The following is a 24,675-nucleotide window of genomic DNA, read 5'->3' as shown; positions in this document are numbered from 1 at the left end:
GCTATTATTGCTCCATACTTCAGCACTGAGCATAAATCTGAGGCCGGTGGAGAGAGAACCTGCGGAACAAAGGGAGCAAAAGGCAGAGTTTTTCTTTTCCCCCTTTGTTCTGCATGTCCACCCTCACCCTGGGAAACGCCTCCCGGGACGTGGCCTCACAGGTTGCCAGAAACAGCAGCTGGAGCTTCTCAAAATCTCTGTCCTGCCTGGAGCTGCTGTCATTAATGACTGCCTGTTGACAAACAAGGTGCCAAGAGCAGGAAAAGCCCTCCAGGGCTGTTCGGAGCCAGCGTGAAGCTCTGATTGCCCTTCCTGGGCTCGTGGATGCATTGGCAGTCAGGAGCAGTGAGCTGAAATGTGCACTGGGGGGTGTTTGGGTGGGCTCTGGGCAGCTGAGGCAGTGTGAAGAGTGCAGGAAAAGTGGGATTGCTCCTCCTCTGAAGCTGATTGTTTGCCCTTCAGCTGGAACTGGCCACAGCCAAGAGCGACATGAACCGGCACCTGCACGAGTACATGGAGATGTGCAGCATGAAACGGGGCCTGGACGTGCAGATGGAAACCTGCAGGAGGCTCATCAAGGGCTCAGCTGACAGGTAAGGGCTCCTCTGCTGCCCCAGGAGCTCCTTCCTGCTGCACTTCTGCATGCTGAGAATTTCAGCCTTTCTGTGCTGCCAGGCACTGACCCCCAGGAGAGCACTGCACTTCACCTGGGGCCATGGAGAAGGCTTCCAGAATTGATTGGTAGCACTGGGATTGTGGGTGTGGAGTTGGTTAGAAGTGTGTAATATCACAGGGTGGAAGACTTAGAGTTTGGGGTTTTAGAATATAGTAATAAATATGGAGCAAGATGGAGGTTTTGGGGTGGAGGCTGCTCCTTCTTCTTCACCTTCTTCTTCCTTCTTCTCCATGGGTTTGGGTGATGTTTTGTAACTGGACAGAAAAGTCTGCATTGTGGACTTTGAGGGATCAGTTATTGGGTTAAAAGTGAAATTAATTTAGGTATAATTTCTTAATTAGATAGTTTTACCTTAAAAGACCTTTTGGCAAAAGATTGTTGGCCATTTAGTGCCTTGTTGGTGAAGAGCTGCAGAACTCCCTGCTGTGAGACAGTAACACTGATAAGAAATAATAAACACCTGAGTCTGAACACAAGCTAGCAGCTCGAGTGCCTGCCATCCTGACCTCAGCAGAGGTAGGAAAAGAAGCTGGAAACCAGCACATTCCCTCCCGGGTCTGATGCTGCAGGGGCACCTAGAGCAGGGGTTGGACACTGTTACAGGAATAAAGTAGGGATTTATTAAAAGGCCTTCAGAGATACACCTTGGGCAGTGCAAGAGCCTGGCCGAGGCTGCACCCAAGATGGACCATGGGGGATCAGTTTTCACACTTTTATAAGTTTAGTCCATTTGCATATGAATTGTCCAATTACAGCTTCAGGTAATGAAGTCACATTCTCCCAGTTTGCTTCCCCCCAATTCATTTTCTGGGCTGCAGCAGTGTCCTTGGTTCTCAGGCTGGAAAAGGATTGTTTTGTCTGACTCAACTGTGAGGAGAACTTGCTAACACTCTGATAAAGTTCAGAGTTATGCACTAATGCAGCACAGAATCTGAGAAATAGGAAAGCTAAAACGTAAGGCATCAGTTCCTGCCAGCCTGGGCTAAAGGCAACACTGTCACTTGATGGCCTTGTCCTTTGGAGAATCTTGTGTCCCAGATCAGCCCTGAAAGGGGGCCTGAAGCAGAGTGTGGGGTCCTGTTCCTTGGAACAGCCCCAAGGGTTCAGCAGCAGCTCCTACACACAGGGAGCTCCAGCTCAGCTGGACTTCCAGTCTTTAACATCTCAGATTTAGAACTCTTAAAACCCCAAATTAAATCTCGACTCTGGACTTACATGAAGAACTTGTTTTTTAATCTTCTCATGTGTTAAGAACCTTACACTATGAGGGATTTCTCTTATCTCTTGCTCAACCCCAGTAGAACAAGATGATAAACTTTCAATTTTCAGGGCTCTGGGTATTAGGGATGCTGAGAGTCTTTGCTCTCCATTTCCCCATCAGTAAACCTGGGACAGCCTCTGTGGTTGAGCAGGGGATGGCTGGGGTGGCACCTTGATTTTTCTACTGATATTTCTGTAAACCCAAAGTTTAATGTTATTAAAGGGGTTTTTGAATAGCTTGGGGAAATTCTGATGTTTAATGTGAATAAAGAGGTTTTTAAAAGTATTGGGAAGGGAAAGTGGCTGTTTTCTTGTAAGACTTTTTTTCTTCCTTCAGTCACGGATATTTAACCTTTTGGCTGCGCCTTTCCCTGTGTTTCCCTGCAGGAATTCTCCATCCCCCAGCTCTGTAGCCAGCAGTGACTCAGGAAACACAGATGAAATTCAGGATGATTTGGACAGAGAGACGGACGTGGAGCCCATGGTCAGCTGATAGCAAGTGGGAGCATTCCAGTCAAGGGGGAGATGGAGAGAGAAGATTCCAAACCAATTGCTGGGGGAAAGGTGAAAGACTCGAGAGCCCCTGCAGAGGGACTCTGAGGACTCACTCCTACACGCATCCCCTCCCAGCCAAGGATTGGTGCTGTACATTTCTATTGTTCTACAAACCATAAATGCAGAGTCCTGTGGGAAAACACGGTGTTTTAATTGTGCCTTTGCCCCAAGCTGAGCCACTTTGAGCTCCAGTGGAATATTAACAGCAGGTGTTTTTATAAAATATATTATTAAAAAAAACACACAGACAACCAAAGCTGGTGGCAGCAGAGGATGGTGCTGCAGAGGCTCTGGGTACTTCAATAAGCTGCTGGTTTTATTGAGCTGCTGCACTGATTGGCAAAAAGAGCAGCAAAACCAAGACAATTGCGGTGCAATTACCAATGTCTGGCACAAGAAACAAAAGAATTGCCTCCAAATCGAACTGCAAATGTTTAAAAATAACAGCGGGCTTTGAGACAGCTTGCAGGGTGAAGCAGTTCTACAAAATTCAGAGGGTTTTCTTCATCCCACCTTTTGGGGTGAGGGAGCCTTTGGCATGTGTCCAAGGTTTCTTCTGGACTCCAGGACCTGAAGGAGCAGGACTCAGCTCGGAGGCAAAGCAGGGGGGCACAGTAGGGGTCACTGGGGGGGACTATCACTGAGTAACTACTATGCAAAAACAAAAAAAAAAGCTCGCCTTATTTATATGGAATGTTTGGTCCCTGCTGGGCTACAGTTATCCCTTGGGAAAAGGAAAGCTAAACCCACATTTGCACACTTAGATGTCTGTAGAGCTTCTTTTGAGGTGGAATGTCGTATCACAATGCCTTTGTTTCCAGTGGTTGGGTTAGGAGGGGAGTCAGCCCAGGTTTGTCTCTTTTTTCAGGGTTTTTTTTTTAGTGTTTGCAGATTTTCCTTTGCAGACAGAGAGATAACTCCATTTTCTGCTGCTTCCATGATGTGTAGAGCGGGGTAGGTGAGGCATCAGGATAAACTGACCTAGGTGTATGTTGGAGACAGGACTTTGGGAGAGCTCCAGACCACTGTTCTTGGTGAAGGCTGAGCACTGGGAAATGCTGTAATCCTTTTTAGGGCGTAGTAAACTGAATCCCAAAGTGCTGCTGCCCTAGAACTGGGGAGGAACAGCCACTTGCTTTCTCTGTGAGAAAGTGGCAAGACCTTGGCTTTGCCCATCTTTCTGCATTTTTACCCAGGAGAAGCAGCATCAAAGACAGATCACAGGTGGTGGCTGAGGAAACTCCAGCCCCACCGAGCTCTTCACAGTTAAAATGGGAATTGTAGCACCTCAGCCAGGTAAAAACAGGGTATAAACCTCAGCCAATAACTTTTTTGTTTGTTTTTAAACCAAGATTGAGAGCGTAGTTGATACTGCCCAAAGCCAGCTGTGGGGTTAAGCAGTGGTTGGAACTCAGAGTAAATGCCAAATGTGTTTGTTTTGCCTGCCAGGAAGTGCTGTGCAGGAGCAGTGCTAGGGCTGGACAGGGAGAATCCTGATTTCTGCACCCTCTCAGTGTTAGGCCAATCCTGTGAGCTTCCCAGTGCTGCTCTCAAGCCTCTGGATCTCTGGAGTTGCACTGCAAGCCAGCAGCCAGTGTGCAGATCCTGCTGCTCCATTCCAGAGAGCACGGGTCTCTTGGAAAATGGCTCATTCCTGGCTGGGAACTCCTCAGTCTGGCATGGCCACGGAGAAGGGCAGGGCCTGGGGTGTTCTGGTGGAACTGTGGGCACAGGAATGTTTCCCCTCCCGTGCTGCTGCCTGGCTGTCAGCTCCACCTCCTGCCTGGACACAGCGCAGCTTTGAGGGTCAAAGGAGCTCCCTGCCTTTTCCAGGCTGGGAAGGAGGGACCAGGCTGATCCGTCAGCATCCACGGTGTGCAGGGCACGAGCCACAGCCGATGGCTTCTGTCCAAGCCCATGGATCCAAGGATACTGCTGTGGTGTCCTTACTGGTGGCAGTGCTCAGTGCAGATAGGTGACAGCTCCTTGGGTCCTGGGGTGAGGGGCTTTCCAAAGCCTGGTCTGTCCTGTAAATAACTTTTCTCTGGAAGAGAAACCTCATTCCAAAGTGCTCGTTCCTGTTATTTCTTAGGTGGCCAAAGTGGTAAATGTGCTGTTCACTAGGGCTGCAAGCTGGGGGATGGGTGGGTGGGGATTTGGGGTATTTTTTAGGCTGGGACTGCATGTTTGAAATCTGCAATTTGAAGGGTTTTGAAGGGTTTTGAACTTCAGCTGCTCCCGAGGAGCCTCTCCCGAGGCTGAGGAAGCGTCTGCCAAGTCTGGATGTCTGTGATGCTTCAGTGGCCGGGGCAGGCATTGCTCAGCACAGTGAATCAGCTCCTGGAGCCTGCCCCGGCTCCCTTCCTGGCTCCCTTCCTGCCGGGAACGCTCCCGGAGCTGCCCCTGGCTGTCCCCTCCCAGGAATGCTCCTGGAGCTGCCCCTGGCTGTCCCCTCACCCAGGAACGCTCCCGGAGCTGCCCCTGGCTGTCCCCTCACCCGGGAATGCTCCTGGAGCTGCCCCTGGCTGTCCCCTCACCCAGGAATGCTCCTGGAGTTGCCCCTGGCTGTCCCCTCACCAGGGAACGCTCCTGGAGCTGCCCCTGGCTGTCCCCTCCCGGGAATGCTCCCGGAGCTGCCCCTGGCTGTCCCCTCACCCGGGAACGCTCCTGGAGCTGCCCCTGGCTGTCCCCTCACCCGGGAACGCTCCTGGAGCTGCCCCTGGCTGTCCTCTCTCCCAGGAACGCTCCTGGAGCTGCCCCTGGCTGTCCCCATCCCGGGAATGCTCCTGGCACCACAGCCCCAGCAGCTGTCGGGGTCGTGCTGCCTTTCCACTCTGGGTTTGTTATTTTTTATTAAAACTGAGTGTCCCGGTAGGAAGGGGGCTGAGTGTTCCCAAAGCCAGGAGCTGTTGTTGTGCTGAGGGCAGGGAATTCCCACAGCTGGAATTGGGGTGCGGGGTGGGGAGCAGCCCCTGCAGTGGGGGCTGAGGGAATTCCCACAGCTGGAATTGGGGTGTGGGGTGGGCAGGAGCACCCGCAGTAGTGCTGAGGGAATTCCCACAGCTGGAATTGGGGTGCAGGGTGGGGAGCAGCCCCTGCAGTGGGGGCTGAGAGAATTCCCACAGCTGGAATTGGGGTGTGGGGTGGGGAGCAGCCCCTGCAGTGGGGGCTGAGGGAATTCCCACAGCTGGAATTGGGGTGTGGGGTGGGCAGGAGCACCCGCAGTAGTGCTGAGGGAATTCCCACAGCTGGAATTGGGGTGCAGGGTGGGCAGCAGCACCCGCAGTAGTGCTGAGGGAATTCCCACAGCTGGAGCTGGGCTGTAGGGTGGGGAGCAGCACCCGCAGTGGGGGCTGAGGGAATTCCCACAGCTGGAATTGGGGTGCAGGGTGGGCAGCAGCACCCGCAGTAGTGCTGAGGGAATCCCCACAGCTGGAGCTGGGCTGTGGGGTGGGGAGCAGCACCCGCAGTGGGGTGGGTGAGAGGGATGTGGGGTGTAGTAGAGGGTGTAGAACTCACGTGCACGGTGGTGAGTGTAGGACAGTAGAGGTTCCCATGGGTGTCGATGTCTTTCTTGTAACCACATGTAATCCATTTTTAAGGAAGAAAAGGTGTTTTCATACTCGGGGTCGGGGTTTATTTTCATTTAGGCTGGGCCAGCCTTTTGGGGGCAGCTGGGGTGGTCCTTGGGGGTTTCCCTGGGAGGTCGTTGGTTCCAAGTCCAGCCGTGCTGCTGCTCCTGCTCCGTGTGTGTGGCACCACTCCAGAAACCAGATCAAAGCTTGCCACAGAAAAAAAAGAAAAAAAGGAATTTAATTGTAAAAATGCTGGAAATGATTTTGATGACCTCTTTCTTTTTTCCTTTGTAAAGCTGTAAATACTTTATTTTTGTTTTCTATTCTTAATGCGGTGTCATATTGACACTTTTTTAGATTTACAGTCAGAAAATCCTCCTCATCGTTTCCCATTTTTTAAAAGGGGATTTCAAGGAAGCAGATTTTTTTGCTCGCTAGCAGTGTAATAATAGATCAAATTCCTAAACTGGGTTTGTACAAAAATGTTTTCAGTAAACAAATGGCAGTTTGTGAATGCATGTTGTTCAAAAATGTCCAAAGAATAATGTGGTACAAATGTTTTAAAGAATAATGTGGTACAAACATGTTTTTCAAAGACTTAGTGATGATCATCTTAGTTCACACAAGGAAAAAAACAAAAGTCTTTTAAAAAAAAATGTTTTGGGGGGAATGTCATGAAACTCATCTAAGCTAAATGTGTAATCTATTTATAAAAACACAGTATATATTCTATTTTTATCAGAGGTTTTTAAAGTGCAAACAGATTTCTGTTGGCAGATGCAATCGTTCCCCTGTAAAGTCTCTTCTGCTCTGATGGGACTCCCAAATTCTCTGATGGTTCCAAGAGTCAAGGTGGAAATAAGCAGGCCAGCTTTGGCTGTGGAGCACTCACAGGTGGCTTCCTCCAGGGGAGGCTGCAGCTTCAGCATCTCTTCCACCTCTGCAGAATTGTTGCTGTGATTTTATTCCCTTCCCTGAGATTTTATTTCTTTCCTCTGACTGGGAGGGTGCTCCTGGAAGGGGTCGGGACCTCCCGGATCCCTGGAGCGTGGCAGGACGGGGGTTAAACTCTGCCTCAGCCTGGATAATAAAAAATAAAATATAAATTATTCTTGTACCTGTAGAAATTTGGATTAACTCAACAAAACAAAACAACAGATGGGAATCGTGCCTGAATATGCATCCAGAGCTGTTTCCTAAGTGAGATTATATTAATTTTCCTTTCCATGATCGTTGCTGCCAGCAGAAACACGAGCTGGCTGCGGAGGGCCGGGGGTGCTCCCGGAGCTGGTCCCGGTGTTTCCCTTGGCTCTGGGAACACGGGGAGGATGTTTGTGTTGGAAGAGCTGCAGAGCTGCGAGGTTTCACGTTGGAGTGCTTCATTTTAGAGCTGAGTGTTTAAGGAATGGTTTATCCTGGCTAAATGAAGGCATCCCAGCGCTTGCACGAGGCAGGAACACCGCAGTGAGGATTTCCCACCCCTGGCTTCAGGACTTTCGGGGGTTTTGTCCTTCTGCTCAGCTGCAGGGGAGCACACAGCTTTTAACGCTCTTTGCCCTCGGGGTTGCCACCCAAACGCTGGATTTTAAGCTTTTTTCGGGATGTAATTTGTGTCCCTGTGAGTTTTAACCGAGAAACAAAATTACCAACGAGGCAGCAGGCGGCGTCCTGGTGGGAATAACAGCAGAGGGGAGCTGAGGGCACTGCCTGCCAGATTCTCCGTGGAATGGGATGCCAGCCCCTCTCCCTGCAGAGGGAACGCTCAGGGCTCGGCCAGGCCCTTGGCAGAGCAGTGAGGAAGCACTTGAGCCTTCCCTTCTGTCTGTTTTCCTGTGAGTTCAGTGTCCTCAGACCCTTCTGCATTTGCAGGAGCCTTTCAAAGCTTCTCTTTTGAAGGAGCAACAAATTGTGTTTAAATGTGGGTATTTGATTGCAGAAACCACCATTCCCCCCTAATCTGAGGCACTCCAACAGTGAAGCACTTGGGAGGGGGGTGCTTGTCGGTCTGGCCAGCTCCCTGTTTTGGGAAATGATGATGTGAATGCTTGAAACAGCCCCTGGGGTGGCTTCAAACCGGAGTCATGTCTGTGGCAGAACAGCCCAGAGTACCACGGTGCCACAAACCCGGTGGAGCTGCCCAGACTGCCACCCCCAAAACCCCAAATTTTATTGGAGAGGGTTTGAGGGCAGTCCAACCTCAGTCACTAAAACACTCCTTTGTGTAACCTGGTTTCGCCAAAACTCTCACAATCCAGTCCCTAAAACACCTTCCTGTGGTTAAAGTAAATGTAGCGACCTTCTGCCAAAAAAGATTATTTATTATTTATCGTGTTCCAGTGGGGGGTATTGATGCCTCTTCCCTCCTGCTGTGTCACTTCTTGTCGGTTCCTCTTTAGGTCACCTAAGAGTTTCTTTTATCCCCACGACAACGAACTACTGATGGTGTGGGAACGCCCCTGGTTACCGTCCCTGTGTAAATACTGTGCTTTATATTCTGTATATTAGCTAATTTTAATGGAAAAGACTGGACTGATGATGCTGTTGGATGACCCCAGGTGGGGAAAGGCCGGAGGATGACCCGGCTCCCGGCCGTGGGGCTGGAATTCTGTGCTGGGAACCCGCAGCAGCTGGAATGGGACACCACCAGTGGATTCGGGACCACGAAATGCTTCGAGAATCCAATCCACGGCAGGAGGAGCCCTGAGAACGCCCTCAGCCAGAGCCAGAACCACTCGCCCTCCTCTGAGCTCGGTGGATTTGCTCCATTTTCCTTTTTTTAGTGCCAAAACCGACCCCACCGTCCCCTCCCCATGTGCTGCTGCGGTGTCCAGCCCGTGTCCAGCCCGTCCCACCCCTCCGTCCTGCCCGGCTGGGGCTCAGCCCACGGTGCCCACGGAACAGGTCCCAGTCGGTCTCTGGTGACGATGAAAACCACAAAAAACTATAAAATAAATACCAAACTCCTGGTTGAACGGCTCCGCGTGTTAATTCTTGGGGTGGAAAACGCCTCTAAAGCAGAAGGATTTGGGTCTGGGGAGGGAGGGACCATCCTCGTCTCTGAAAATCCGCTCAGCCCAGGTGATCTGGGGTCCTGAAATAGCCCGAACTCCCCTCAAATTGGGGTCCTGAAATAGCCCGAACTCCCCTCAAATTGGGGTCCTTCAGCTGCAGCTCTTGAAACGTGACTCTGCTTGGAAATTGAAGTGCGCCCTGCACACCTCCGCCTCCTCCGGGCCTGTGCCCCAGGCAGGCCCCACCTTTGGGTTTAAATCACCCCTTTTTAGGGTAATTCTCAATTCCCAAAGGGATTCTCAGTTGCTTTCTCTTTCTCCCCGCCCAGGTCCTCTCCGGCCGCAGCCCCAGCCGTGCCTGTCCCCGGGCCGCTTTTGCTGTTGTTTTCCTGAGTTTCCCTCTTTGAAGGGATTTTTGTTGCTGTTTTCCCGAGTTTCCCTTTTTGAAGGGATTTTCGTTGCTGTTTTCCCGAGTTTCCCTTTTCTAAAGGATTTTCGCTGTTGTTTTCCCGAGTTTCCCTTTTTGAAGGGATTTTTGTTGCTGTTTTCCCGAGTTTCCCTTTTTTAAAGGATTTTTGTTGCTGTTTTCCCGAGTTTCCCTTTTTGAAGGGATTTTTGTTGCTGTTTTCCCGAGTTTCCCTTTTTGAAGGGATTTTTGTTGCTGTTTTCCCGAGTTTCCCTTTTTGAAGGGATTTTTGTTGTTGTTTTCCCGAGTTTCCCTTTTCTAAAGGATTTTCGCTGTTGTTTTCCCGAGTTTCCCTTTTCTAAAGGATTTTCGCTGTTGTTTTCCCGAGTTTCCCTTTTTGAAGGGATTTTTGTTGTTGTTTTCCCGAGTTTCCCTTTTCTAAAGGATTTTCGCTGTTGTTTTCCCGAGTTTCCCTTTTTTAAAGGATTTTTGTTGCTGTTTTCCCGAGTTTCCCTTTTTTTAAAGGATTTTTGTTGCTGTTTTCCCGAGTTTCCCTTTTTTTAAGGATTTTCGTTGTTGTTTTCCCGAGTTTCCCTTTTTTTTAAAAGGATTTTTGTTGCTGTTTTCCCGAGTTTCCCTTTTTTTAAAGGATTTTCGTTGCTGTTTTCCCGAGTTTCCCTTTTTTTTTAAAGGATTTTTGTTGCTGTTTTCCCGAGTTTCCCTTTTTGAAGGGATTTTTGTTGCTGTTTTCCCGAGTTTCCCTTCTTTTTAAGGATTTTTGTTGCTGTTTTCCCGAGTTTCCCTTTTTTTTAAAGGATTTTTGTTGCTGTTTTCCCGAGTTTCCCTTTTTTAAAGGATTTTTGTTGCTGTTTTCCCGAGTTTCCCTTTTTTAAAGGATTTTTGTTGCTGTTTTCCCGAGTTTCCCTTTTTTAAAGGAATTTTGGCTCCTTCCCGCGCCCCGCCCCCTCCCACGTGCCGCGCGCCACCGCCCCCCGCTCCGGGCGCAACCATCACCGCGCGGGGGGGGACGCGCCGCTGGGGACACCCCACGGGCACCCCGCGGGCGGGGGTGGGGGACACGGCCAGCACCCTCACACACAGCGAGCGGCGGGAGCGGGGCCGCTCCTCCAGACCGCCGCCCCCGGGCGTTTATTAATTTATTAATTAATCGATGGTTGTGTCTCCTCCCCGCCTTCCCCTCCCCCCGCACGGTGGGTGGTGGCGGCCGCGGGCCGGAGCGCGGCGGGGCCGGGATGTGGCGGCGGCTGCGGGCGCTGAGGGGCTGCGGGTGAGTGCGGGCTCCTTCCCTTCCCTTCCCTTCCCTTCCCTTCCCTTCCCTTCCCTTCCCTTCCCTTCCCTTCCCTTCCCTTCCCTTCCCTTCCCTTCCCTTCCCCACGCGTGGGGCGGACTCGGGCTCCGCTCGATCCGCGCTGCCGCTCCTGCCATCCCGGGGAACTCTCCCGCTGCCCGCCCCAGGCACTGCCAGCCCTCAGTTCCCCTTGTTTCCCTCTCCTTCCTCCTTTTTCTGCCCTTGTTTCCCTCGTTTTTCCCCTTTGTTTTCTCATTTCCCATCCGTTTTTACCCGTTTCCCACAGTTTACCCCTTGTTTTCCCTTTTACCCTTGTTTTTATGTCTTTTCCGCTGCTTCCCCCTTGCTTTCCTCCTTTTCTCCCTTGCTTTCCTCCTTTTCTCCCTTGCTTTCCTCCTTTTCTCCCTTGCTTTCCTCCTTTTCTCCCTTGTCTTCTCCTTTTCTCCCTTGTCTTTTTCTCTCCCTTTTCCCTTCCTTTCCCCCCTTTCCCTCTCGTTTTCCCCTCCTTTTTCTCCCATGTCCCCGTTTTCCGGGCATTATCGCTGAGCTGGACGATGTACCCCGCTCGTGGGGCTGGGCTCTGCCAAGCTCCGGCTGACCCCGGGGCGCTTCGCGGTGCCCGTCCGGCCTTTGCCCGCTGGACTTTGCCGGGAGCCGGCGGGGCGCTGGGAGGCTGGGGCAGCCCGGCTCGATCCGGAGCTCGTCCCTCAGAAATCCATCCTGTGCCTCGTCCCTTAGAAATCCATCCTGTGCCTCGTCCCTTAGAAATCCATCCTGTGCCTCGTCCCTTAGAAATCCATCCTGTGCCTCCTCCCTTAGAAATCCATCCTGTGCCTCCTCCCTTAGAAATCCATCCTGTGCCTGGTCCCTCAGAAATCCATCCTGTGCCTCCTCCCTCAGAAATCCATCCTGTGCCTGGTCCCTCAGAAATCCATCCTGTGCCTGGTCCCTCAGAAATCCATCCTGTGCCTGGTTCCTTAAAAATGCCTGTCCCAGCGCTTTCTGATGAGCGAGAGAAGGGGTGCGGGGCTGGGGGCGAGGGCTGGGCTCGGCTCCCGGCTCTGGCATCCCCATCCAGCGGAGCAGGGGCTTGTTTGGGGGGGCAGCCCGGGACCGTGGTGTCCCCAGGGCTGGGGGCACCAGGGATGGAGGAGTCCCCTAGGACCGAGGTGTTCTCTGGGATCGAGGTGTCCCCCGGCACTGAGGTGTCCCCAGAGACTGAGCTGTCCCCCGGGGATTGAGGTGTCCCCCGTGATGGAGCTGTCCCCGGGGCTGAGCTGTCCCCACGATGCTGGGGATGGAGGAACGGCGGAATTGCAGCGGTTCCTGTCCCGCCCCTGTCGCAGGCGGAGATGGCAGCACCGCACGGCCATCCAGGTGACCAACGAGCCCATCCTGGAGTTCAAGCCGGGGAGCCCCGAGCGAGCGGCGCTCCAGAAGGTACCAGTGCCAGGATTTGGGGGTTTCTGGGGCTGGGAGGGCCCCGGGCTGTGCTGCAGGGCAGCCCCAGGCTCTCCCTGGTGTGACAACCCCATCCTGCCCAGCTTCTGCTCCTTCCCTGTGGGCACAGCCGTGCCTCCTCTGGGCAGCCCGTGCCCGGAGCCTGTTCCCAGTTCCCTCTGCCCGTGGGAAGGGGGGTGGAGGGCAGCTGGAGGGGATGGGAGCTGCTCCCAGCGCGTTCTCCTCTCTGCCAGGCCCTCGCTGACCTGAAGGGCAAGACCGAGGACATCCCGTGTGTCATCGGGGGGGAGGAGGTGTGGACCCCCACGGTGAGGTACCAGCTCTCGGTGAGTCGGGGGGCTTCTCACTGAATGGGGGAGAACGGAGCAGGGGGGTCCCTGCAGCAGGATGCTGGGACTGGTTCCTACAGAGCCTCTTCTTCTCTTCGCAGCCCTTTAACCATGCACACAAGGTGGCCAAGTACTGCTACGCCAGCAAGGTGAGCGCACCTCCCTGTCCCCCCTCTTCCTGGCTGCTTTTTTGGGGAGGCAGCAGCACTTGGCCTTGGTTTGGCAAGTGAAATGCATTTTGTGAGCAGGGAGGCTCCAGGAGCCTTTCCAAGCCCCAGGGATCCTGGAACAAACCCACCAGGAGCTGCAGACTCGGGGTTGTGATGGCACCAGTAGTCTGTGCCTGGGGTGGGTGACCCCTCGCTTTTCCCTGTGACCTGGTGGGGTATTTGTGGGGTCCCCAGGATGAAGGAGGAATTGATGAAATCTGACTCCATGTTCTTAGAAGGCTAATTTATTATTTTATGATATTATATTATATTATATTAAAGAATGCTGTACTAAAACTATACTAAAGAATAGAGAAAGGATACAGACAGAAGGCCACAAAGAAGAATAATGAAAACTTGTGACTCTCTCTCCAGCCTGACTGTGATTGGTCATTAAGTTAAAACAATTCACGTGAAGCCAATCAAACAATGACCAGTTGGTAAACAATCTCCATACCACATTCCAAAGCAGCAAAACACAGCAGAAGCAATCAGATAATTATTGTTTTCATTTTTCTCTGAGACTTCTCAGCTTCCCAGGAGAAGAAATCCTGGCGAAGGGATTTTTCAGAAAATATGACAGTGACAACCTGCTGGTGGGGAGGAACCTGGAGAGGCTCCTCCTTGCTGCCTTTTCCCCTTTGCCTCCGCAGGAGCTCATTAACAAAGCCATTAACGCTGCCTTGGCAGCGAGGAAGGAATGGGACCTGAAGCCTGTGCAGGACCGGGCCCAGATCTTCCTGAAGGCGGCCGACATGCTGAGCGGCCCGCGGCGAGCAGAAGTGCTGGCCAAGACCATGGTTGGGCAGGTAGGGGGCTGGGATTGAAAAGCCAGGTGTCTAAGGAAGGCAGGAGCCTCCCCTGAAATGGAAAATGTGAACCCCCTCCCTCCGAATTGTTATCATTTTGAAATTAGAAGGCTCTCAGGTAAAGATATGGGAATAACAGTTCTTTACTAGGAAAATTAAAAATACAAATGTAATAGTACAAAAAAAAAAAAAAACAAAAAACCCCACCACTGCCAGAGTCAGAGCATGCCCTGACCCCCTGTGGGTCAGGGTGGTGGCAGCAGTGCCATTCCATGGTGGCTCAGCCCTCCTGCAGGGCCAGCTGTGCCTCTGCTGGAGCAGGGATCCTGCACAAGGGGGGAGTTTTCCTCTGGAGCTCCAGGGCTGCTGGAGATGGGCCTGCTCTTCCTCTGGGAATGCAGGGCAGGAGAAAGCTGCTCCTCTGGGAATGCAGGGCAGGAGAAAGCTGCTCCTCTGCGAATGCAGGGCAGCAGAAAGCTGCTGCTCTGGGAATGCAGGGCAGGAGAAAGCTGCTGCTCTGGGAATGCAGGGCAGGAGAAAGCTGCTCCTCTGGCAATGCAGGGGGCAAAGGCTGCTGTGCTGTTCCCAGGCTCAGATTGTATCCAGGTAGGAATGCTTGGCTCCTCCCCTGGGCGGAGCATCTCCCATGGGATGATGGAATTTGATCAGCCATGCAGGGACACTCACTGGCCATGGACAGCAGAGATCTCCTGGAGGGAGAAGGTTGTGGGAGAGATAAAGAAAACTGCCCAATGAACAGAGATAACTGTCCCACAGATAGGAATAGAATACACACCCCCATTTCCAGCCTAAGACAGGGGTGCTGGAGGAGCTGGGCTGAGCCGGAGGAGCAGGGCAGGATGGGCTGTCGGGGTGGATTTTGGCAGTGGGAATGGCGGGAGGTGCTCTGTGAGGGGATCCAGGCTGATCCTCACTCCTTGCTGCTCCTGGGAGCGGGATCAGTGTGAGGCCAGGCGGAAGGTTCCCATCCTTGGGAAGTGAGCTCGGGAGGGGCCCCGCACCCAGCACTGCCCCATTGCCGCGTTCCCCCCGTGCCCCATTGCCTCGTTCTCCCGTGCCCCATTGCCGCGTTCCCCGTGCCCCATTGCCGCGTTCCCCCCGTGCCCCAGTGCCGCGTTCTCCCGTGCCCCATTGCCTCGTTCTCCCGTGCCCCATTGCCGCGTTCCCCCCGTGCCCCATTGCCCTGTTCCCCCCGTGCCCCATTGCCCTGTTCCCCCCGTGCCCCATTGCCCTGTTCCCCCCGTGCCCCATTGCCGCATCCCTGCCGTGCCCCATTGCCGCGTTCCCCCCGTGCCCCATTGCCGCGTTCCCCGTGCCCCATTGCCGCGTTCCCCCTGTGCCCCATTGCCACATGCCTGCTGTGCCCCATTGCCGGGTTTCCCCGTGCCCCATTGCCGCGTCCCTCCCGTGCCCCATTGCCGGGTTCCCCCGTGCCCCATTGCCTCGTTCCCCCCGTGCCCCATTGCCTCGTTCTCCCGTGCCCCATTGCCGCATCCCTGCCGTGCCCCATTGCCTCTTTCCCCGTGCCCCATTGCCGCGTTCCCCATGCACCTTTGCCGCGTTCCCCTGTGCCCCATTGCCGCGTTCCCCCCGTGCCCCATTGCCGCGTTCCCCCCGTGCCCCATTGCCGCGTTCCCCCTGTGCCCCATTGCCACATCCCTGCTGTGCCCCATTGCCGGGTTCCCCCGTGCCCCATTGCCTCGTTCCCCCCGTGCCCCATTGCCTCGTTCTCCCGTGCCCCATTGCCGCATCCCTGCCGTGCCCCATTGCCTCTTTCCCCGTGCCCCATTGCCGCGTTCCCCATGCACCTTTGCCGCGTTCCCCTGTGCCCCATTGCCGCGTTCCCCCCGTGCCCCATTGCCGCGTTCCCCCCGTGCCCCATTGCCGCGTTCCCCCTGTGCCCCATTGCCACATCCCTGCTGTGCCCCATTGCCGCGTTCCCCTCGTGCCCCATTGCTGCGTTCCCCCCGTGCCCCATTGCCTCGTTCTCCCGTGCCCCATTGCCGGGTCCCCCCGTGCCCCATTGCCCTGTTCCCCCCGTGCCCCATTGCCGGGTCCCCCATGCCCCATTGCCGCGTTCCCCGTGCCCCATTGCCGCGTTCCCCATGCCCCATTGCCACATCCCTGCTGTGCCCCATTGCCGCGTTCCCCGTGCCCCATTGCCGCGTTCCCCCGTGCCCCATTGCCTCGTCTCCCGTGCAGGGCAAGACCGTGATCCAGGCGGAGATCGACGCCGCCGCCGAGCTCATCGACTTCTTCCGCTTCAACGCCAAGTACGCGCTGGAGCTGGAGCAGAGCCAGCCCCTGAGCGTGGACATCAGCACCAACTCCATGGTCTACCGGGGGCTGGAGGTGAGCTGGGCCCCCGTGCCCCCCGTGGGTCACGCTGGGGGACAGGACGCTCCCCATGTCCCTTCTCCCTGTGCCTCCGCAGGGCTTCGTGGCTGCCGTGTCCCCCTTCAACTTCACGGCCATCGGGGGCAACCTGGCGGGGGCTCCGGCACTGATGGTGAGTCCTGGGGGACAGGGGGGCAGGGTCACAGGATGGGGTGGCAGGGCGGGGTGACAGGACAGGGGGCAGGGCAGGGGGACAGGACAGGGGGACAGGGGGCAGGGCAGGGTCACAGGACAGGGGGACAGGGCATGGGGGGACAGGGGGGCAGGGTCACAGGACGGGGTGGCAGGGCAGGGGGACAGGACAGGGGGCAGGGTCACAGGACAGGGGGGGCAGGGGGACAAGGCATGGGGACAGGGGAACAGGGCAGGGTCACAGGACGGGGGGCAGGGTGGCAGGGCAGGGGGCAGGGGGATGGGACAGGGCAGTGGGGCAGGACAAGAGGACAGGGCAGGGGGACAGGACATGGGGGTGGGGTCACAGGGCAGGGTCACAGGATGATGGGACAGGACAAGAGGACAAGCTAACAGGGCAGGAGGGCAGGACAGGGCAGGGGGACAGGACAGTCCCAGGAAAGGTTGGGAGAGGGATCCCAGCCCTCAGGTTCAGCTGGGCTGGGGTGGGCAGGGAGGGAGCTGAGCCCACCTGGGGCTGTTCCACAGACACACCTGGGGCCTGTTGAAGCCCTTGACCCGATCAGCATTTAGGCTTTAATTAAAACACCCCAGTGTCTGGATTTCCAGTGCGATGGGAGAAGTGCTGGAAAAGCACAAACTGCCCAGACCTGCCCTTGCGGGGTTTTTGTTCTGAAGCAAGGTGTCTTTTCCTTCCCAGGCTGGGTTTGGGATCTGGGAATAAACGCAGCAGGGGTTTGATTTCCTACCTGGGCTCGGGGTGCTGTCGGGACATGAAAGTGTAACCAATTTGTAGCTGCTCAGATTCCTCTGGGATGACACTTTCTGGGCGCAGTGGGTGTGTTAGGGCCAAGGAAAGCAAGGGCAGGCCGTGGCTCTGCCATTTAGCACTGAACTGGCAGACAGGAGAGCCCAGAACACCTGAAAAAATGTGAAAAAAATCAGAGTATTGGTAGAAAGCATTTCTGCACATTCCTATTTGTGTCCCAGCCCATGGAGCACAGGAGCTCCTGCCTCTGCAGGGTGGATTTTGGGGAGAGACTGTAATAACCTGGTGAATTTGGGCCAGGCATAATTAATTTATTGTTGTACTGGGAAAGAAAGAAAAACCAACAAATTGTCCTCAGCTCTTTGCTAATTAGGCTCAGATTTCCTGCTGGCCCCAAAGAGGCTGGAGCTTTTAATTTGGGAACATCACATTTGAAGCCATATTTGAGGGAATCATTTGAACCTGTCACTAGGGCAGGAGTGGGGGGGACGAGGACAGGGTGAAGCCCCCTTGGAGCTGGGAGGATTTCTGGGGAGAGAGGTCCCTTCCTCCCCCTCCAGGACCAAGGGACACCCCTGGCTTTGGGGGATCTGGGGATGAGCTCATCCCAGAGGGGGTGAGCCCTGCTGGGACGGGACAAACCTGTGCTGGCAGCTCTGAGTGACAACTGGGGACATGCCGTGGCTCACCCAGCTCCCCCTGCTCGTGTGGCAGTGAATCCCCCCAGGATGCTGCAGGGGGCTGGGATCCCCTGCCCTGGGCTGGGAGCAGGAGGCAGCAGGACATCAGCAGGTGCCTTGGAAAGCTCAGCAGCAGGGGGCACCTGGAATTAAAGTTAGGGGAAAATGCTGCTTAATAGGGGAATGTTAATTAGAGCCCAGTGTTTGTCACCACGGGGGTTAGCCTCTGGAGAGGTGCATGCAGTGGTCCTGGGAGTGGGATTTCCCCGGGGTCAGAGCAGTCCAGGCTGCTGGGAATGCAGTGCCCAGCCTGGCCTGGCTTTCCCAGCTGCCTGCAGCTTCTGCAGGGCTCTGGCAGTGTTTGGAGTGGAGGGGCCCGGGGGGGCCGTGCCCAGGGGGGGCTGTGCCCAGGGGCAGCTTTTCCTGCACAGCAAATCCCTGGAAAGCAGGAGACAGGAGTCCAAAACTCCCCGTCCAGGGCTGTGACCCCGTGCAGGGGAGGCTGAGCCGTGTGACAGGGACACGGGGCGGTCACAGGGAGGCCGTGGGGCCCAGGGGGTGGGGTGGCACGGGGCCAAGGGGGTGTCACCAGTGGAGTTCTCCAGTCCCTCGTGCTGTTTGTGCTTGGTTAATCCAGGCAGGAGGTTTGGTTTCACTGCCCTGCCTGGCACAAACACCTGCAGGCCCTGCCCAGGGCTGGTGGCAGTGCTGGTGACATCGGGAGCACGTTCCTGTGTCCTGAGGCAGGAACCAGGGCCGTGTTTCCAGCTCCTCTTGGGGAAGGCTGGCACAGACACCTGGTGAGAGAAAAGGGGGGGATTTGTGCCCTCAGCTGAGCAGGGCACACCCAGTCCTGCCCGAACAGCGCTGGCATTAGGGTGGTGCTGCCTTTTTGCCAACCTGGAAATGAAACTGGAGATGATTTTAGGAAGGGGGCAATACAAGAGCAGATCTCTATTTGAAGGCCTTCAGGGGCAGTTATGGAAAGATGTCCACAAAAGCCCACCCCACGGGATGAGGACATTTTTATAGGTTTTAGGAAATCAGCGCAGTTGATAAAAAGCACCAACTGGGAGGACAGGTGGTGATGCAGTTCCCCCCGGTCTGGAGTTCCCCCTCAGCACTGGCTGTGCTCTGCCCATGAAATATCCCAAAGAGTTGTCCTCACCTTTGGTTCCCAGGAATAACCGAGACAGCACCGGAGCTTTGTATCCCCTGGGGCTTGGAGCTCTGGCATTTTTGTCCTGCTGCCTCGGGAAGGCCATGGAAAAGTACTGGGAAGTGTGGTCACTAATACACCAGGCTCCAGAGCCACACGTGTGTGTGGAGAACACGTGGAATAACAGGGACCACAGAAAAGAAATAAAGGCTGCGTGTCCCCGCGAGGTGCCACCGCTCTGGGACAGTTCCCGGGGAATTCAGCCATCCCTGCTGAGGTGTTCTCTGTCCCCAGGGGAACGTGGTGCTGTGGAAGCCCAGTGACACGGCCCTGCTCTCCAGCTACGCCGTCTACAAGATCCTGCTGGAGGCGGGGCTGCCCCCCAACGTGGTGCAGTTCGTGCCCTCGGACGGCCCCGAGTTTGGGGACACTGTCACCAGCTCCGAGCACTTCTGTGGCCTCAACTTCACCGGCAGTGTGCCGTAGGTTGGGGACAGGGGCAGGGCGGGGCTGGGGCTCCTCTTGGCGCTGGGAAGGGCTGCAGCAGCTGGCAGGGCGTGGCTGCACGGTTACACCCAAAGGGGGGCTCAGAGTGGGGACAGAAAGGGGCTGAGGGGTTTTGGTGCTGGGGGGGAGTGGTTTTAGCTCGGGGGCTGAGCTCTGAGCACAGGAACAGCCAGAGTGGTAGTGACACTCCCAGGGGGGCGGTGGGTTTGGTTTGTACCCCAGGTGGGTTTTGTACCCCAGGTGGGTTTGGTTTGCCCCCAGGTGGGTTTTGTACCCCAGGTGGGTTTGGTTTGCCCCAGGTGGGTTTGGTACCCCAGGTGGGTTTTGTTTGCCCCCTCAGGTGGGTTTTGTATGCCCCCCAGGTGGGTTTTGTACGTCCCCCAGGTGGGTTTTGTACCCCAGGTGGGTTTGGTTTGCCCCAGGTGGGTTTGGTCCTCTGGTGGGTTTGGTTTGCCCCCCAGGTGGGTTTTGTACCCCAGGTGGGTTTGGTTTGCCCCCCCAGGTGGGTTTGGTCCTCTGGTGGGTTTGGTTTGTACCCCAGGTGGGTTTGGTACCCCAGGTGGGTTTGGTTTGCCCCCCAGGTGGGTTTTGTACCTCAGGTGGGTTTGGTTTGCCCCAGGTGGGTTTGGTCCTCTGGTGGGTTTGGTTTGCACCCCGGCTGGCTTTGCTCCCTGGGCTCTGGCTGTGTCCCATGCGGTGCCAGAGGTGCTGAGGGTCCCTGCAGGGGCTGTCAGACTCTGGGACCCTGCCCCAGGGCCAGGCCACGCTCGGTGAGCAGGGGGCTGGCCAGGTGGGGAGCTCACAGCTCGTGTTGTGTTGGTGGCTGAGCCTCCTGCTGCGAGGCCATTTCCATTTTTATTGTTTTCCAGCTGAGGGGTTTGTCACAGTGAGGCCTGAAGGGAAGGGGGGAAAGGGGAGGAACAGAAACTTCTGGATGCTCACTGCGTGCCCTTCCCTGCAACAGTTTATTTTTAAAGCTGTGGAGCTGCTGTGTGGGGCCTTTGTTTGATACCTGTGCTCCCAGTCCCACTTCCCTGTGCAGGGCATCCCTTTTTTGGAGTGTTTCCCATCGGGGCATCCCTTTTTTGGGGGAGGTTTTCCTATCAGGGCATTCCTTTTTTGGAGTGTTTCCCATCGGGGTATCCGTCTTTTTAGTGGGTTTCCCATCAGGGCATTCCTCTTTTTGGGGGATTTCCCATCAGGGCATCCCTTTTTTGGGGGAGGTTTTCCCATTGGGACATCCCTTTTTTGGGGGGATTTCCCATCCCTTTTTTTTGGAGGGTTTCCCATTGGAGCATCCTTTTTTAGGGGATTTCCCATCAGGGCATCCCTTTTTTGGGGGGGTTTCCCATTGGGGCATCCCTTTTATGGGGGGATTTCCCATCCCTTTTTTTTGGAGGGTTTCCCATTGGAGCATCCTTTTTTAGGGGATTTCCCATCAGGGCATCCCTTTTTTCGGAGATTTCCCATCAAGGCATCTCTTTCTTGGGGTATTTCCCATCTTTTTTAGAGGGTTTCCCATCAGGTCCCATCCCCCCGTGTGCCTCTCCGTGTGTGCAGAGCCTGAGCAGCTCCTCCCTGCCGTTGCAGGACCTTCAGGCGCCTCTGGAAGCAGGTCTCGGAGAACCTGGAGCGCTACCGCAACTTCCCGCGCCTGGCCGGAGGTACCGGCCCCCCGCACCTTTCTTGGGGTTTTTTTTGTTTGCTTCATAGACTCGTAGAATATCTTGAGTTGGAAGGGACCCACAAGAATCATCGCAGCCCAGCTCCTGGCCCCGCACAGGACAGTCCCCAGAATCCCGCCCTGTGCCTGAGAGCATCTTCCAAACACTTCTGGAGATCTGTCAGGCTTGGTGCTGTGACCACTGTCCTGGGGAGCCCGTCCAGCGCCCAGCCACCCTCTGGGTGAAGAACCTTTCCCTAATATCCAACCCAAACCTCCCTGATACGGCTCCAGGCCGTTCCCTCGGGTCCTGTTCCTGGTCCCCAGAGAGGAGAGATCAGTACAGTGCCTGCCCCTCCTTTGCCCCCAGCTGTAGACTGCAGGGAGGTCTCCCTTCGGTCTCCTCCAGGCTGAACAAACCAAGTGACCTCAGCACTCCTCGTACAGCTCCCCCTCTACACCTGTCACTGTCTTTGCAGCCCTCCTCTGGATGCTCTCTGATAGATTTATGTCCTTCTCATATTGTGGCACCCAAAGCTGCCCAGGATTCAGGGCTCGGGGGCAGCTCCTCCTCTGCCTGGGGAGGAGAGGGGCAGCATTCCCATCTCTGAGGGCAGGGGGTGCAGGAAAGCCATGGATATTCAGAGCTGTGGGAGTGGGATTTTAGGGTGGGGAGGTGGTGGTTGGATCCCATCTTTTGGGGTCCCAAAGTTCTGGAATTGAGGTTGGTCCCTTTTCCCTGGGTTTTATCTGCCTGCTCCAGGGTTGTGTCCCTGTGGTCACAGCTCTCCCTGCCCTGGTGCCTTTTGGGGCTGCCTGAAAACAGAGCCAGACAAAATCAGGGGGATGAAAAGCGGGTGTGTTTATTGAAGGGCCCTCAGGTACATCTCAGGCAGGGGCTGCACCCAAAAATGGACCGTGGGGCACAGGTTTGCACACTTTTCTAACTTTGGTCCATTCGCGTATTGGGGGTTAATCCTCCAATTGCAGCTTCAGGTGATGAAGTCATTCACCCCAGGGTTGCTCCCCCAGCTCCCTTTTGTTCAGTCTCTGGGGCCTGGGGCAGTGAGGTGTCCTTGATTGCCCGGCCTGGAGAGGAATTGTTGTGTGTGCCCCAAACGGGAGAGCAGCAGCTGACACTGCGTGTGGAGCGTGGAGCTCCACTCTGAAGAGCTGCAGGGTCACAAACACATGGGAAATATAACATATATTTTATATATAATATACTTTATTATATTATATATAACCATCATTATTTATATTTTTTAAATATTTATTTATTTATGTCATTATATATGAACATAAAATAGACATCAGTCCCAGCCGGCGGGGAGAGCCCCAGGCACATTTTGGGCTCTGCCCCGCCCTGGCAGCTCCTCCCGTCCCGTTTCGGTTTTGCAGAGTGCGGAGGGAAGAACTTCCACGTGGTGCACAGCTCCGCGGACGTGGGCAGCGCCGTGAACGGGACCCTGCGCTCGGCCTTCGAGTTCGGCGGGCAGAAATGCTCCGCCTGCTCCCGGCTCTACGCGCCGGCCTCGCTGTGGCCCCACATCAAAGAGAAGCTGCTGGAGGAGCACGGGAAGATCAAAGTGGGAGATGTGAGCCGAGCTGCCGGGCTGCTGAAGGGCTTTGCGGCTCAGCGGGAGGCTGATGGGATTAGGGGCTGCGGGAACTGGCTGCTAATTCCCATTGAACCGAGCTTTTCATCCCCGCCCGCTCCCCCCACCGCCCCGCAGCTCCTGGCCCTGATTAGAAATTAACTTGTAGCCGCTCTGCAGGGAGGGCCGGGCCGGCTCTTCCCGGAGACCGGAGCTCCTGGGACGCGGGGAAGGGTTTTTGGGGGAGTTGCGGCTGCCCCTGGTCCTGAGGGAGCTCTGGAGTGCAGGGGGTGCTCTCATCCCCTCCTTTCTGCCTCCCACAGCCCACCCAGGACTTCGGGACGTTCTTCTCGGCCGTGATCGATGACAAGTTGAGCCCAGAGCAGCCCCAGGGCGGGGGTTGCTGCAGAAATGGGGACAGGGATCAGGGTGAGCCCAGAGCAGCCCCAGGGGACAGGGATCAGGGTGAGCCCAGAGCAGCCCCGGGTCGGGGGTTGCTGCAGAAATGGGGACAGGGATCAGCTGGAGCTGCCTGGTGGCTGAATGTTGTTGGCCCTGCTCGTGAGAATTCAGGAATTTTCCCCAGAAGTCGTCCTGGCTGTGAGGGTTTTGTGTGCATTCCCTGCTCCTGCTCCTGAGCCGTGTCCTGAGAGGAGTGACCCAGACCCCCTTACAGACCCCAAAACTCCCTTTTAAATCCCCAGACCCCCCAATGCCCTTTCAGACCTCCAAACCACCTTTCAGACTCCAAAACCCACTCTTTTCCTATAATTCCTTACCCAGACCCCCTTCCAGACCCACAAAGCCCCTTTCAGCCCCCAAACCACCTTCCAGAGCCCAAAAACCACTCATTTCATGTCATCCTGTCTTCCAGACCCCCTTTCAGACCCCCAAATCCCCTTCCAGATCTCAAACCCCATATTAACCCCTCTTCCAGACTCCCAAACCCCCCTTCCAGAACCCCAAACTCCCCTTTTCAATCCCCAAACCTCCTTGCAGACCCCCAAACCCCCTCATTTCCCAAACCCCCTTGCAGCCCCCGAACCCGTTTCGTGTCCCCTGTCCCCAGTCCTTTGCCCGGATCAAGAGGTGGCTGCAGCACGCCCGCAGCTCCCCGAACCTGACGGTGCTGGCGGGCGGCGGCTGCGACGACAGCGTGGGCTACTTCGTGGAGCCCTGCATCGTGGAGAGCAGGGACCCCCGGGACCCCATCATGAGAGAGGTGTGTGGGGACCCCACCCCAAATCCCTGTGGAACTCCCGGGACCCCACCCCAAATCCCTGTGAGACCCCTGGGACCCCATCATGAGAGAGGTGTGTGGGGACCCCATCCCAAATCCCTGTGGGACCCCTGGGACTCCATCCCAAATCCCTGCAGGAACCCCATCATGAGAGAGGTATGGGATCCCCACCCCAAATCCCTGTGGGACCCCTGGGATGCCATCCCAAATCCCTGCAGGAACCCCATCATGAGAGAGGTATGGGATCCCCATCCCAAATCCCTGCAGGGTTCCCCGGGACCCCAATCATGAGAGAGGTGTGGGGGATCCCCATCCCAAATCCCTGTGGCGAAACCTGGGATCCCATCCCAAATCCCTGTGGGGCATCCCGGAACCCCATCCCAAATCCCAGATCCCATCATGAGAGAGGTGGGGATCCCACCCCAGATCCCTGTGGGGCAATCTGGGACCCCATAATGAGGGAGGTGTGGGGGATCCCATCCCAAATCCCTGCAGGGACCCCAGTCATGAGAGAGGTGTGAGAGATCCCATCCCAAACCCCTGTGGGACCCCATAATGAGGGAGGTGTGGGGGATCCCACCCCAAATCCCTGCTCTGGGGAGCGTTCCCCCAGGAATGGGGTCCCGGATTGGGGTGGGGCAGCACCTGCTCCTTCCTGGGGCTGATCCTGGGCTTTGGGCTTCACGAGAGATTTTGGGGCCCTCTGGGAGATTTTGGGGTTGATCCTCGTGGGGTGTGCTGGTTTTTGGGCTCACAGGAGATTTTTGGGGTTGATCCTCGTGGGGTGTGCTGGTTTTTGGGCTCACAGGAGATTTTTGGGCTGATCATGACGGGTTTGGATATTTTTGGGGCCGATCCTCAGGGTGTGTGGGGTTCTTTGGGCTCACTGGAAGTTTTTGGGACCATCCT

The 24,675-nt window shown here is 55.6% G+C and overlaps 2 protein-coding genes across 3 annotated transcripts in view; both read left to right on the top strand.

Annotated features, from left to right (window-relative positions):
• IFFO2 (intermediate filament family orphan 2) overlaps positions 1–2,891 on the top strand; it is a 43,000-nt gene extending 40,109 nt beyond the window's left edge. The window contains exons 8-9 of the mRNA XM_038159911.1: positions 463–593; positions 2,324–2,891. Coding sequence (XP_038015839.1) covers positions 463–593; positions 2,324–2,429 — 237 coding nt within the window. The 3' untranslated portion in view covers positions 2,430–2,891. The remainder of the gene's footprint in view (positions 1–462; positions 594–2,323) is intronic.
• A 7,666-nt stretch (positions 2,892–10,557) lies between these two features.
• ALDH4A1 (aldehyde dehydrogenase 4 family member A1) lies at positions 10,558–24,072 on the top strand. 2 transcript variants are annotated; one of them, XM_038160004.1, is made up of 12 exons: positions 10,558–10,771; positions 12,139–12,232; positions 12,487–12,579; positions 12,684–12,731; positions 13,445–13,600; positions 15,824–15,973; positions 16,056–16,130; positions 19,053–19,240; positions 20,856–20,929; positions 22,330–22,526; positions 22,850–22,897; positions 23,563–24,072. In XM_038160004.1, the coding sequence occupies exons 1-12, from the start codon at positions 10,737–10,739 to the stop codon at positions 24,055–24,057; spliced, it is 1,653 nt and encodes a 550-aa protein (XP_038015932.1). In that variant the 5' UTR covers positions 10,558–10,736; the 3' UTR covers positions 24,058–24,072. The 2 variants fall into 2 exon arrangements, with proteins under 2 accessions (XP_038015932.1, XP_038015933.1); XM_038160005.1 differs by having other exon boundaries at positions 10,565–10,771; positions 23,596–24,072.
• Positions 24,073–24,675: the final 603 nt, after the last annotated feature.

The sequence above is a fragment of the Motacilla alba genome, chromosome 21 (genome assembly GCF_015832195.1).
Source record: "Motacilla alba alba isolate MOTALB_02 chromosome 21, Motacilla_alba_V1.0_pri, whole genome shotgun sequence".
Lineage (NCBI taxonomy): Eukaryota > Metazoa > Chordata > Aves > Passeriformes > Motacillidae > Motacilla > Motacilla alba.
This window is presented reverse-complemented; position numbering and strand designations above follow the sequence as displayed.

Bases quoted from the DNA above. Each gene is read 5' to 3' on its own strand.
- ALDH4A1 (XM_038160004.1), top strand. From the start codon at position 10,737: ATGTGGCGGCGGCTGCGGGCGCTGAGGGGCTGCGG. The intron at 10,772-12,138 runs GTGAGTGCGGGC...CCCCTGTCGCAG, and splicing joins CGGGCGCTGAGGGGCTGCGG to GCGGAGATGGCAGCACCGCA. The intron at 12,233-12,486 runs GTACCAGTGCCA...CCTCTCTGCCAG, and splicing joins AGCGAGCGGCGCTCCAGAAG to GCCCTCGCTGACCTGAAGGG.